Source organism: Loxodonta africana, chromosome 6 (assembly GCF_030014295.1).
Source record: "Loxodonta africana isolate mLoxAfr1 chromosome 6, mLoxAfr1.hap2, whole genome shotgun sequence".
NCBI classification, from domain to species: domain Eukaryota; kingdom Metazoa; phylum Chordata; class Mammalia; order Proboscidea; family Elephantidae; genus Loxodonta; species Loxodonta africana.
The window spans coordinates 11,323,313-11,335,718 of NC_087347.1; the positions used below are offsets into that span (position 1 = coordinate 11,323,313).

Here is a 12,406-nt window from a genome sequence, read left to right on the forward strand (position 1 = left end):
CTTCAGGAGCGGTTTCAGTACTAAGTTAGTAGAGTGTTCCAGGGGCCACAGTCTTGGGGATTCCTCGAGTTTCTGTCAGACCAGTAAGTCCGGTCTTTTTTCACAAATCTGAATTTTGTTCTACATTTTTCTCCGGCTCTGTCCAGGACTCTCTGTTGTGATCCCTGTCAGAGCAGTTGGTGGTGATAGCTGGGCACCATCTAGTTCCTCTGGGCTTAGGCTGGTGGAGGCTTTGGGGTAAGATACTGATGTCAGCACAGGTGTCTAGTTCTCCTTTTCTCTCTTGTGGGATTCGAATGAGTATGTATGGCTGGGGTTGATGAGGCCTTCCTGCCACCACGAGGGGAAAACATGTCTGATAACGAACCAAAGACAGAGGAAGAAAGAAGATCATGGGGATGGTGGCAAGGAAACAGGATCTTGGGACATCATGTCAACCCAGATCAAGCTGTAGCTGTAGCAGTCCTGTGGAATGTTCAGGTGGTCCTCCTGGCTGAGCAGCTTCTAAGCCAGCTGCCTGGCTTTGCCAGAGATCCTGGGAGCCTTTCCAACAAACATGGCACTGAGTCTGCTCCAGCCCTGTGTGGAATGCTAGGCTGGGGTTTTGATCCCCAGAAGAACTCCACGGTGGCAATGACTCCAGCCTTGGGTGTAGGTAGGAGGCTCCTGGGGTGGGCGGGTGTTAGGACAGCCCTATTTATCTGATCTAACCTCCAGCCCTCCATCGTGGCAGGCTCTTTAAGTTCAAATGGGCCTCAGGGGACTCAAACTTTTTCCTTCTTTTTTCCCCATTATTATTGTAAGACCACTATAACAGCATTTGAAGTTGTCGAGGATTTCATTTTACTTGGATCCACAATCAACAGCCATGGAAGCAGCAGTCAAGAAATCAAAAGACGCATTGCATTGGGCAAATCTGCTGCAAAGGACCTCTTCAAAGTGTTGAAGAGCAAAGATGTCACCTTGAAGACTAAGGTGAGACTGACCCAAGCCATGGTATTTTCAATTGTATCATATGCATGTGAAAGCTAGACAATGAATAAGGAAGACTGAAGAAGAGCTGACGCCTTTGAATTGTGGTGTTGGTGAAGAATATTGAATATACCATGGACTGCCAAAAGAACGAACAAATCTGTCTTGGAAGAAGTACAACCAGAATGCTCCTTAGAACCAACAATGGCGAGACTGTGTCTTACATACTTTGGACATGTTGTCACGAGGGATCAGTCCCTGGAGAAGGACATCATGCTTGGCAGAGTACAGGGTCAGCGGAAAAGAGGAAGACCCTCAACGAGGTGGATTGACACAGTGGCTGCAACAATGAGCTCGAGGATAACAACGATTGTGAGGATGGCACAGGACCGGGCAGTGTTTCGTTCTGTTGTGCATAGGGTCTCTATGAGTCGGAACCGACTCAACGGCACCTAACAACAACAACAACAACATAATAGCATTTGCTACTAATACGATTTTTATGTATTCTCTATCCTTTTAATTTCACGCAGTTGCAAAAGCAGAGTTCTTATGTCATATTCTGCTTTTATCACAATTACACAAATTTTTCCATACTGCCTTGTACTGCTTTTCTTAATTATTATCCTCAATAGTTGTTTTCAGCAAAAGAACTGTTAATTCCATTAGTAATCATCTGTGAGCAGACACTGAGGCTGTCTCCATTTTCTTTTATAAAAACGTGGACCTGAGTTTCCTCACACACAGAGCTCTTCTCCACTCGGTTACTCCCTCTGCATCAGCATCCAGAAGCGAAAGGAATGAGTCCGAACTACGGATGTGCTAGGGGCTTTTCGCGTGCACGGCCTGACTGCTCTCCTTCAGGGCCAGACGCCAGCAGGTCTGAGTCTGTCAGCTCTGCCATCATGTCCCTGGGGCTGTGTCTGAGCAGATGTGACAGTGGTGAGATGACGGGGGCACGTTCTCCTCGTCTGATTGCCCTTATCGTTGTTATATGCAAGAAGAATAGAATAGCTGTATCAATGTAAAAACTTCCTCAAGAATGTAAGGGAGATGAGGGAAATCTCAGGGTTTTAGGGGAACTCTACCGGGGCCATAACCACCTCTTAGCAGCCCTCCCTTATCAGGTGAGGTAGCCAAAAGTTTTCTTTACTCAGGCTGAAAGAGGGACTCCTCCATTGCCTTGTGACTTGATCCCTGTTAAAATGCCAGAGGGAAGCTTATCCTACCTACTCCTTCATCTAAGTGATCCACATTTCCTTTGTAAAAGTCAGTGATTCATAGACTATCTAGAGATATGTCAGAAACAATAAAGAGAATATTAATAGATTTGACTGTAATTAAGGCTGTTTTATGGCCAAAAACACACCATAATTAAAGTTAAAATGCAAATGAAAGATTGGGAAAATATTTGTAGTATATATCAAAAGATTAATTGTCCCTAAATTCCCTTGCGATTTCTACTTTGATCCATGTTACTCAGAAGTGTGTGTTAGCCCACCTCCAAGACGAACCCCAGTGATCCACCTCCTGGTATTCACACTAGCATGCAGACCTCTCCCCCAGTGTACCAGGGTTGGTCTGTGCGACCAACAGAATGAGGCAGAAGTGATGGCACTTTGTCACTTCTGAGATTAGATTATAAAAGATAACGTGGCTTCCATCTTGTTCATTTTCTCTCTGATCGCTTGCTCTGGGGGAAGCCAGCTGCCATGATGAGAGCAGTCCTACGGAGAAGCCCACGGCAAGGAACTGAAGCCCACAGCCGACAGCCAGAAAGGAACTGAGGCCTTCTGCCAACAGCCATGTAAGTGAAGGGTCCTCTAGCCCCAGTCAAGCCTTCATATGACTGCTGCCCTTTGAAGTCTTGACTATAACCATCTGGTGAATCCACTCTCAAACTTCTGTTCTGTAGAAACTATGAGATAATAAATGTTTGCTTTTTAAGTCACTAAGGTGTGGAGTAATCTGTTATGCAGCAACAGAGAGCTAACAGAATTGTGTTGTTTAAGTTTCAAACATTTGGGGGGTTTTCTAGATATCTTATGTTTGTTTTTCCCTAAATTTCACCATTATTTAGTCAACCCTTTTTTCTGCCCCATTATCTTCTTCTGCTTTTAGAACTCCAATTAGACATGTGTTAGACTTCTTAATATTGTCCCACAGGTCTCTGAGACGCTGTCCCTTTTTGTCCTTATTTCTTCTCTCTGGCCTGGATGATCTCCAAGGCCCCCTCCTGCTCTCATGACGAAAATCCCTGCCCTGACTGCCATGCCCTCACTCTTTCTCCACCTCTTTGCCTTAGATTTGGATGTCTTTTCTCTATTCTTTCACTCTTTTCGACTCAATGTCTTCTCCATTCTTTCTCTCCCACCTAGATGCTTCTTTCCTTGTTCTTTGCATTGGTTCACAATCCCTCTTTCACTTAAATGGCCACAATGCAGAATTTAATCAAGTTTATTTTTCCCTGTTCTTCACTGACAAAAGGAGTCCTGGTGGTGCAGTGGTTAAGTGCTCAGCTGCTAACTGAAAGGCTGGCAGTTCAACCCCACCAGCTGCTCCATGGGAGAAAGATGTGACAATCTGCTTTTGTAAAGATTACAGCCTTGGCAACCCTATGGGGTAGTTCTACTCTGTCTTATAGGGTTGCTATGAGTTAGAATTGACTCAAGGGCAACAGGTTTGGTTTTCTGGTATACTGACAAAGCAGATTAGGAAACCCTGGTGGCGTAGTGGTTAAGTGCTATGGCTGCTAACCAAAAGTTTGGCAGTTTGAATCCGCCAGGTGCTCCTTGGAAACTCTACAAGGCAGTTCTACTCTGTCCTATAGGGCTGCTATGAGTTGAAACTGGCTCAACGGCAGTGGGTTTGGTTTGGTTTTTTTTGGATTTTTGATTAAAAAGCAGTAGGTAGTTCAGTTCCACTGTTTACCATGACCACACGGAACATTTCTTAAATACATTTTTACCTGTGACGTAACTATTGATGTGAGTTTAAATGACCAGTTAAAAGATTTAGCGATTCTTCTAAGTAAGCAACACCAGTTGGAAGAGCAAGTCTTCTTGTTGGTCTCAAACTGAATTTAGCTTGTGCTCTGACTATGGAAACATATTTAATCCCTTTACCATAGCACTTAGTACCCACACTGCTAACTGATTTCACAAGTAGTAAGGACAAACAATAAGATTAGATCTAGAAACATTTGTCCTCTCAAACCAAGATGCTAATTACCTGACACTTGTTTTTTACTTTAAACATAACCACTACTGTAAACACATTAAATATCGAATTCACTAACAACCAAACCAAGTACAAGGCAGTTTTATAATCTTTACCAGCTTTCTGTTCCATTTGGTTGCTATCAGAATGTCTGCAGCTTTACAAAAAAAAAAAAAAAAAATTGCTGGGAATTTTCTAACATTGTGGTTATTAATCATAACCATTTTGGATCTGCTGGGAACTTTCTAACACTGTGGTTATTAACCATTTGGAACTTGGGATCCTCTCGAGAATCTGATAAAATCTACAGACTGTCTCCCCAGAAGACTGCAGGTATGTATTTTGCGTACAATTTCAGAGAGCTCATAAACTATCTGAAGCCCTTCCACGGAGCCCAATCTAGGAACTCTTTGCTATAATAGTTTCTGAACTTGGCATTGATAGAAGCTTACGACTTCCCCAAGCACATTTTCTTACCATTGCTCTGGCTTCCTCGCGAATGGATGGAATCGAAAGGATGCTGTACAGAGCTCCATTCACATACGGCTGTATCTATAAGGGGAGAAAAAGCAGTCAACTGCAAGTTTTCAAATACTATAAAACTCAGCGATCAAATGCCACATTTGAGGACACTGTGGCTAATGAGGTGAAAGGAAGTCCCCATTCTCACAGCTCTCCCACTCCAGATGCCTGTTTCCAAACAGCAGACACTCCATTTGCATGCCCAGCGACCTCTACAACCAAGGTTCAAAACCAGATTCATCACTTCCTTTCAACACTTACTTCTGCTGTGTTTCATAGTTTAATTAATGCCATTAAACCTCGCCATCACTCAGTCTTCAAGACATCTTTGATATCAACCCTTCTTTTTCATACCTGCTGCTTGTTAAGACAACATCATCCATTACCTCAATCACATCCATTACCTAGGCCACATCAAATCTCCAAACTAGTTTCTCCCTTCAGTGTTGACCCCTTTAATCCAGCCATCATATTATGGCCAAGTTTCAACAACATGGGCCAAACCATTCCTCTCCTCATCTCAGAAGCCTTCCAAAGGAAAGTCCTAACTCCTTAATACAGCACCGAAGCCCCTCAAGGGCTGGCCTCCCCATCAGGTCCCCCTGCTCCTCCCCTCCCTGCCACCATGAAGTTTATACTCCAGAGTCCACATGATTTGAAGGACCCTGTCCCCCCGCCCCACATCAGGTTGTACATGCCTCTGTCCTCGCTCTAGCAGCTCACTCTTCTGGGAATGTCCTTCCCCCACACATCTATCTGGAAAGCTAATCCATCCTTTATTATTTTTAAATATATATGACACGATATTTGCTGATTCGATGTTTTTCATGTGTACAATTTAGTGACACCAATTACATTAATCACGTTGTGCAACCGTCACCAACAATCACTGACAAATTTCCCATCACCATGAACAGACACTCAATGTTTCCCAAACAATGCCTCCCCCTTTCCCCTCCCTCCTGCTCCTGGTAACCACTAATAAACTCTGGTCTTTATACATCTGCCTATTCTACATATATCATATAAGTGAGCTCATACAATATTCATCCTTTAGTGATTAACTTAACTTTACTCAGCAAAATGTTTTTAAGATTGATCAAACTGTAGCATATAACAGGACTTCATGTCTCTTTACGACTAAGTAATATTATGATCCATCCTTTAAAACTCAACCCAGACATCTCTCAGAGGAAGCCTCTCCTGAATCCCCCAGACAGGGTTTGTGCTAACCTCAGCTTCTTATACATACCTTTACTATTGTCCTGAATACTGCATATTTTTAAACTAACTCACTGTCTCCCTATTGGGATCCTGGTGGTATAGTGGTTAAGTGTTTGGCTGTTAACCAAAAGGTCAGCAGTTCGAATTCACCAGTTGCTCCTTGGAAACCCTATGGGGTAGTTCTACTCTGTCCTCTAGGGTGGCTGTGAGTTGGAATCGACTTGATGGCAATTGTTCTTTTTTAACAGGTCTCCCTGTTATGAACTCTTTGAGACTAGGACCCATGTTTTACTCACATAGGTAACCCCAGCATCAAGAAGGCACAGACCTGGCACATGGCAGGTGCTGGAGAAACGAGAGGGTGTTCATCTCCCCCCACCCTTCTTTAGCACTGGATTTTATTATCACCCTTTTGATCTTTGCCAATCTGATAGGTATAAAAAAGGTATCCTATAGTTGTTTCTACTTTCATTTCCCCTGACCACTAGCAAATCTGAACAACTTTTCATGTTTGTAGGCTATCATGATTTACTATTCTGTGAATTACCCATTCATATCCTTTACGCATTCTCCCCCCATGCCCCCATCTCCTGCATTGGATTGTTTGATTTTTATTTAGCAATTCATAGGACCTCTTCATGTATTAGGGATATTAAACTTTTACCATACATGATGCAAATTTTTCTTGGGGTATCATGTGTCTTTTTGACTTTGATTATGGTATCTTTTTCCAACAACAAAAAATTAATGTTCATATAGTCAAACATGTGCATTTTTTTCTTTTTGGCTTCTGGGTTTTGTTTTTTAAGACCATGGCTATCTAATACAGTATACACGAGTGTCACTTCTATTTGTATAACAAACACATTTTTTAGGCTCTAAGATGTATTTTTTTTTTTTTTAAGATGTATGTAGGTAGGTTTTCTAGTTCCTTTTCAAAGCAAATGCATTAGCAACGGTTAATGACACGGTTTGAATCCTTGGGTCTATCCAGCTCTCTGAGCCTACATCCTGGTTCCAAAACTTGAAACCAAACCTTTACTACTAGATGAGAAAATGTATTTACCACCGACTTCAAATGTCTGAGTTAGAAGAAGATAGACAACAGAGCTCACCCAGGTCCGGCAGTCATTAAGAGCTCACTGTTGTTGCTGTGTGCAATTCTGACTCACAGCTACCCCACGTGACAGAGTAGAACTACCCCATAGGGTTTCCTAGGCTGTAATATAATATATATGTTTTTAATAATATTTTATTGTGATTTAGGTGAAAGTTTACACAGCAAGTTAGCTTCCCCTTTAACAATTTCTATAGAAATTGTTCCATGACATTGGTTATGACTTTTACAATGTGTCTCATTTCCATTCTGTTTGTTCTGTTTCCGTTGATGTGATTTCCCTTCCCCTTCTTGCCTTCTCATTTTTGTTTTTGGGTAAATGTTGGCCATTTGGTCTCATATAGTTAATCGCTGAAGGGAGCACATTACTCAGGGGTGGCACTGCTTATTTTATAAGCCAATCTATTATTTGCCTGAAAGGTGACCTGTAGAAATAGCTTCAATACTAAGTTCAGAGGGTATCTTAGGGCGACAGTCTCAGGGGTTCCTCTAGTCTCTATTGGTCCAGTAGGTTTGGCCTTTTTTAGGAATTTGACTTTTGTTCCACATTTTTCTCCCATTCTATCCAGGACCTTCTATTGTGTCCCTAGTCAGAACGGTTGGTAGTGGTAGCTGGGCACCATCTAGTTCTTTTGGTCTCAGGTTAGAAGGGGCTGTGGTTCGTGTGAGCTGTTAGTCCCATGGACTAGTTTCTTCTTTGAGCCTTTGGATTCCTTCATTTTCTTTTGCTCCATATGAGTAGAGACCAATAGTAGTACCTTAGATGATAGTTTGCAAGCATTTAAGATGCCAGATGCTACTCACCAAACTAGGATGTAGAACATTACCTTTGAGAACTATGTTATGCCAATTGACTAACTTGTCCCCCGAGACTATGGTCTATTACTGTGCTGTAATCTTCATGGAAGCAGATTGCCAGGTCTTTCTCCTGTGGAGCTGCTAGTGGGTTCAAACCATGACCTTTCAGTCAGCAGGTGAGCACTCAATCATTATGCCACCAGGGCTCACTGGCTTTAAAATACACAAGCTGTAACAACAACCAAACTACATATGCTAGAAAAACCCACATCAATCAGTTGATAAGACTATAGGGATGTGAGATATGAGTGAAATGAACAAAATGGAACCTGTCTGCTTGAAAGGGGAAAGCTCGTGGAAGCCTGTGCTTTACTTGTGACCCAGTGGTGTTCATTCTGTCCTGCTGAGACGCCACCGTGTCTTTCCGTCAGAGGTCAGATTTTTGCTGAGCCTCTGGTCTCCTCTGCAATGTGATGCCATGGTTTCCACAGAGGCATTTGTGGAAAGCAGGTGAGAGAATAATCATATTTGTTTATTTATAGCTTTTGTTAATTTGTTTGTCCATATCTCTACTTTGTTTCAAAAGGGTTTACAGCCCATAGATCGAAAACTTAGGAAGTAGCACCAAGTGTTGGAGCGGGCACTGGTGAAGGCAAAGGTGGTCCGCTGTTCTGGAGGACAGCCTGGCAGGACTCAGGGGACATGAGGTAGACATGAGCCAGCAGTGACAGGGTGTCACCCCCCAGAGAAGCTCCTGCCCAGGCCTCGAGGGGCGAGAGCAGCAACCTCCACTGGAACCCCTGTGGCAGCAAAGGTGGAGGCAAGCAAAGTGTGCACCTTAGGGGGCCAGATAAGGAAAACGGGACAGGTGCAGAAGTGGAATATTTTGCAGCAGTAGGAATTAATGACTTAGATGTGTATAAAGGAACACAGAAAGGCCCTCAAAGCACAGGGAAAAACTAAGAGCCAGAATGAGATGTAGAGTGCACTATTACTTATGTAAATTAAACACACACACACACCAATAGTGTACATACTGTAAGAATACACACATATCCATGGACATATACTAAACATACTGGAGGGAGTGTCAGCGTGCAGAGGGCAATGAAGCAGGGATAGATGATAACAGAAAAAAATAAATAACGCAGAGCGGGATGGGGCTTGGACCAGGGGTGATATGTGCGTTAAACAAGGAGCAGAGAACAGCTTCCTGCATCTGAGTCCCAAAATTTTAAAAATTAGAAAAGATTTGAAGTAGCTTATAAAAATACTTGGAGGAGGCAAATATGTCTGTTTTTCAAACACAGTAACTCTCTGGGCCAGTCTCCCACCCCATCTGTGAAGTCACAGGCGTCCGGATTTCCCCAAGCCCAGGTCTAGCAGCCTGACTGCGTACCTCGTGGTTTTCGTGGCCAAGTAGATCTGAAAGAACTTTGAGCACGAGGCCTGCCACCTTGGCGCACATGTTCTTCCCTGTAGGAAAAACAACAACAAACAAACAAAGGTATGACATCTCTAAACTCAGAAGCACAGTTACAAGCCAAGCAGGTATTTCAGTAATTGTAAATATCATTATCATCATCACTGCAAATAAACTGATTGAAAACAAAGGAAAGTTGATTATCATCTGATACGCGTATTAAAAGCTAGGACTTTTTGCAAATGCTACTATTTTTACAACAGAAGACTGAAATCAGTCACTGACTCAATCAACACACACAGTTGGGCAGCTCAGTTATAGAGCATCTGGGGGTGAAGCAACAGCGGGGAAGAGACTCCTAACAAATACCCTGAGCTATTTAGCCAGGGAAAACCCTGCTGGCGTAGTAGTTAAGTGCTACGGCTGCTAACCAAAGGGTCAGCAGTTCGAATCCGCCAGGCACTCCTTGGAAACTCTATGGGGCAGTTCTACTCTGTCCTATAGGGTCGCTATGAGTCGAAATCGACTCGACGGCACTGGGTTTGGTTTTTTGGTTTATTTGGCCAGGTAATCCTTTTCTCCAAACACAGAGGCTGCTCAGGCTGATGTCAGTCACACCCTAGACATGGTCCCTCTTCTAAAGAAGCTTTGATTCTGGTTAACAGGTGGTTTAAACGGGATGGTACCTGTAGAAAAGCTAAAACTGCTATCTGTATTGATCAAGTTTACAGTGACTTATGAACCCCCATTTCCAGGGCAGTAAGATGGGGAAACTACTGTGATTAAGAGCAGGGAGCATGATTTAATATCCTTGCTTCTGCCACCAACTTAACACTGTACAGTCTTGAGAAAATACTTCTCTTTTCCATCTTCAGATGAAAGAGATCTCTAAATAACGCAATGATGAGGAAGAAAAGCATAACTAAAATTTTCTCCTAAAAGCAAGCACTAAAAAAAATAAAATACTATTTCCAAGGCCAGATGGTATTTTGGCTTCAGGGATTCAACAGTTTAATAATCTATTGTCTTCATGTAGATTCCAACTCATTGCAACTCTACAGACCCCGCAGGACAGAGAAGATCCGCCCCACAGGGTTTCCAAGGCTGTACATCTTACAGAAGCAGATTGCCACATCTTTCTCCGTGGAGTGGCCGGTGGGTTCCAATGGCCAAGCTTTTGGTTAGCAGCTTTGCACTTAGCCACTGTGCCACCAGGGCTCCTTAACAGTTTTATATCTAGGTGGAAATGCTTTTCCACAAATAAACTCATTGCTATCGCACAGATTCTGACTCACAGTGACCCTATAGGACAGAGCAGAACTGCCCCACAGGGTTTCCAAGGAGTAGCTGGTGGATTTCAACTGCTGACCTTTTGGTTAGCAGCCATAGCTCTTAACCACTGCACTACCAGGGCTCCACAAATAAGCCCCTCTTCTGTTTTTGGTTTTCTGTGAAGGAGCTCAAAAGCAGACCATATCAGGTTTGTTGGTAATCCAGATTCGAGGCTATATCCCTTCCCTTTCCCCACATCAGAACCGGGGCACCAAGACAGGAGCTGTGAGACCTGCACTCCGGAGGCAGAGGTTCATAAGCAGGGCCACCGAGTACTCCAGCGTGTAGTCAGACAGGCAGTCGGGGTCCTTGAGAATGTCAATCAGCCAGAAGATGAGGCCGTCCCGAATCATCACCGTCTGCAGCGGGCGCCTAGGATGAAATAGCCTGCAGGTCAGTTACAGCTGGCAAGTAAAGGAACTTTTCACGTAAGAGTATGTAGTGATGTAAATGCCTATCAGAAGAGCCAACTGCACAGAAGATACAGACCCTGAGGAATATCTTATTGTTAGATCCATACAAGTGACACACAGCAACAGAGCCTTTACTTTTCAGGGATCTTATTAAGGGTTTAAGGAAAGGTAGAGTAGTAGGAAGCCTCCTACTTGGAAAGGTTCTTTTTCAATATTTAGAATCAGCAGAGCATTACTTCAAATTTTTAACAAATATTTATTGATAGCTTTTGCTCAACTTAACCCAGGAAAGAGGGCCATGGAAATAGTTCTTTGACAAGCAGATTTCCACCTAAACTCTAGTCTGTGTAGTCCAGGTTAGACATTCTGAGCTGCCTGAAAAGTAAAAACAAACCACAAAAGCAAAAACCAGCTTAATACCACTTAGATTCAGATCTCTAGAGAGTCAGGGCAGTTTAATGACCTGCGTAGTACAACTTAAAGGAATAATTTTTTATCCAAATTCCAGGAGTGTAATTTTAGAGAACACAATGCTTCATCAATACGTGTCATGGTGAATGCCATCATGTCAGCCCTAAGAACTGAAGAGACTAAGTGTGGTATCACCATCAGAAGCCATCTGACTTCTCTGAAAGTCAAAACAGCACTGAGAAGGCACCACTGGGGTCTCCCAATTAGCAGGTAAATGTTCCTGCTAAATTATGGTAAATGTACCACACAGGATGGTACAAGGAAGCAAACATCTATTCATGCTGTCCTCGAACATCCCACCAGCCCGACCTGTGTGACTTAGAATACAGTGAAGACAGTACTCCCTTTGTAAGCCTCAAGAATTTCTATATTCGTTGTAGAAACCCTTGAAAACTGTGAAAACATTGAGCACATTTCCAGAACAGAGAAGCTAAAATCACTGTTTGGAGGAAAAAGATAACTAGTTATTAAATATCTGGATTACCAGGAAGAGGTATTTCTCCACCATATCTTATCTCTGTCCCTTAACTACAGATATTAAATTTCTAAAAAATTTCCAAGAACAGTCAAGAGCTACTTATCTTTATAAACACAAAGAAATGAAGTGCTCATATAATCAGAGGAAGGAATAACTCTGGAGATCACTTACAGTTTTTTCAATTAATATCTGGAACAAAGAGACTTTCCTTGGCAGCGACCTGGCAAATGGTAGGTACGAAATGTTTATCATCCCCTTCCCAGCAGCCGATTTGGTTCCCCCACTAAACACACACTGGCTTTATTTCATTGTAGGCTTCAGGTTATTAGTGAGAGTCACTAAATGTTAAGCACATTTGTGGGAAGGAAGTGTGTTCAGAAGAGGGCTGGAGGTCAGAAAAAGCTAAGGACTCAAAGTTTTAGAATTTTCAATAAAGT

General features: G+C 42.8%; 1 protein-coding gene across 1 annotated transcript in view; it reads right to left on the reverse strand.

Moving 5' to 3' along the window:
* ARMC9 (armadillo repeat containing 9) overlaps nucleotides 1-12,406 on the reverse strand; it is a 177,808-nt gene that overhangs the window by 75,481 nt on the left and 89,921 nt on the right. The window contains exons 15-17 of the mRNA XM_003417916.4: nucleotides 10,840-10,979; nucleotides 9,252-9,328; nucleotides 4,669-4,743 (exon numbers count right to left, since the gene is read on the reverse strand). Coding sequence (XP_003417964.3) covers nucleotides 4,669-4,743; nucleotides 9,252-9,328; nucleotides 10,840-10,979 — 292 coding nt within the window. The remainder of the gene's footprint in view (nucleotides 1-4,668; nucleotides 4,744-9,251; nucleotides 9,329-10,839; nucleotides 10,980-12,406) is intronic.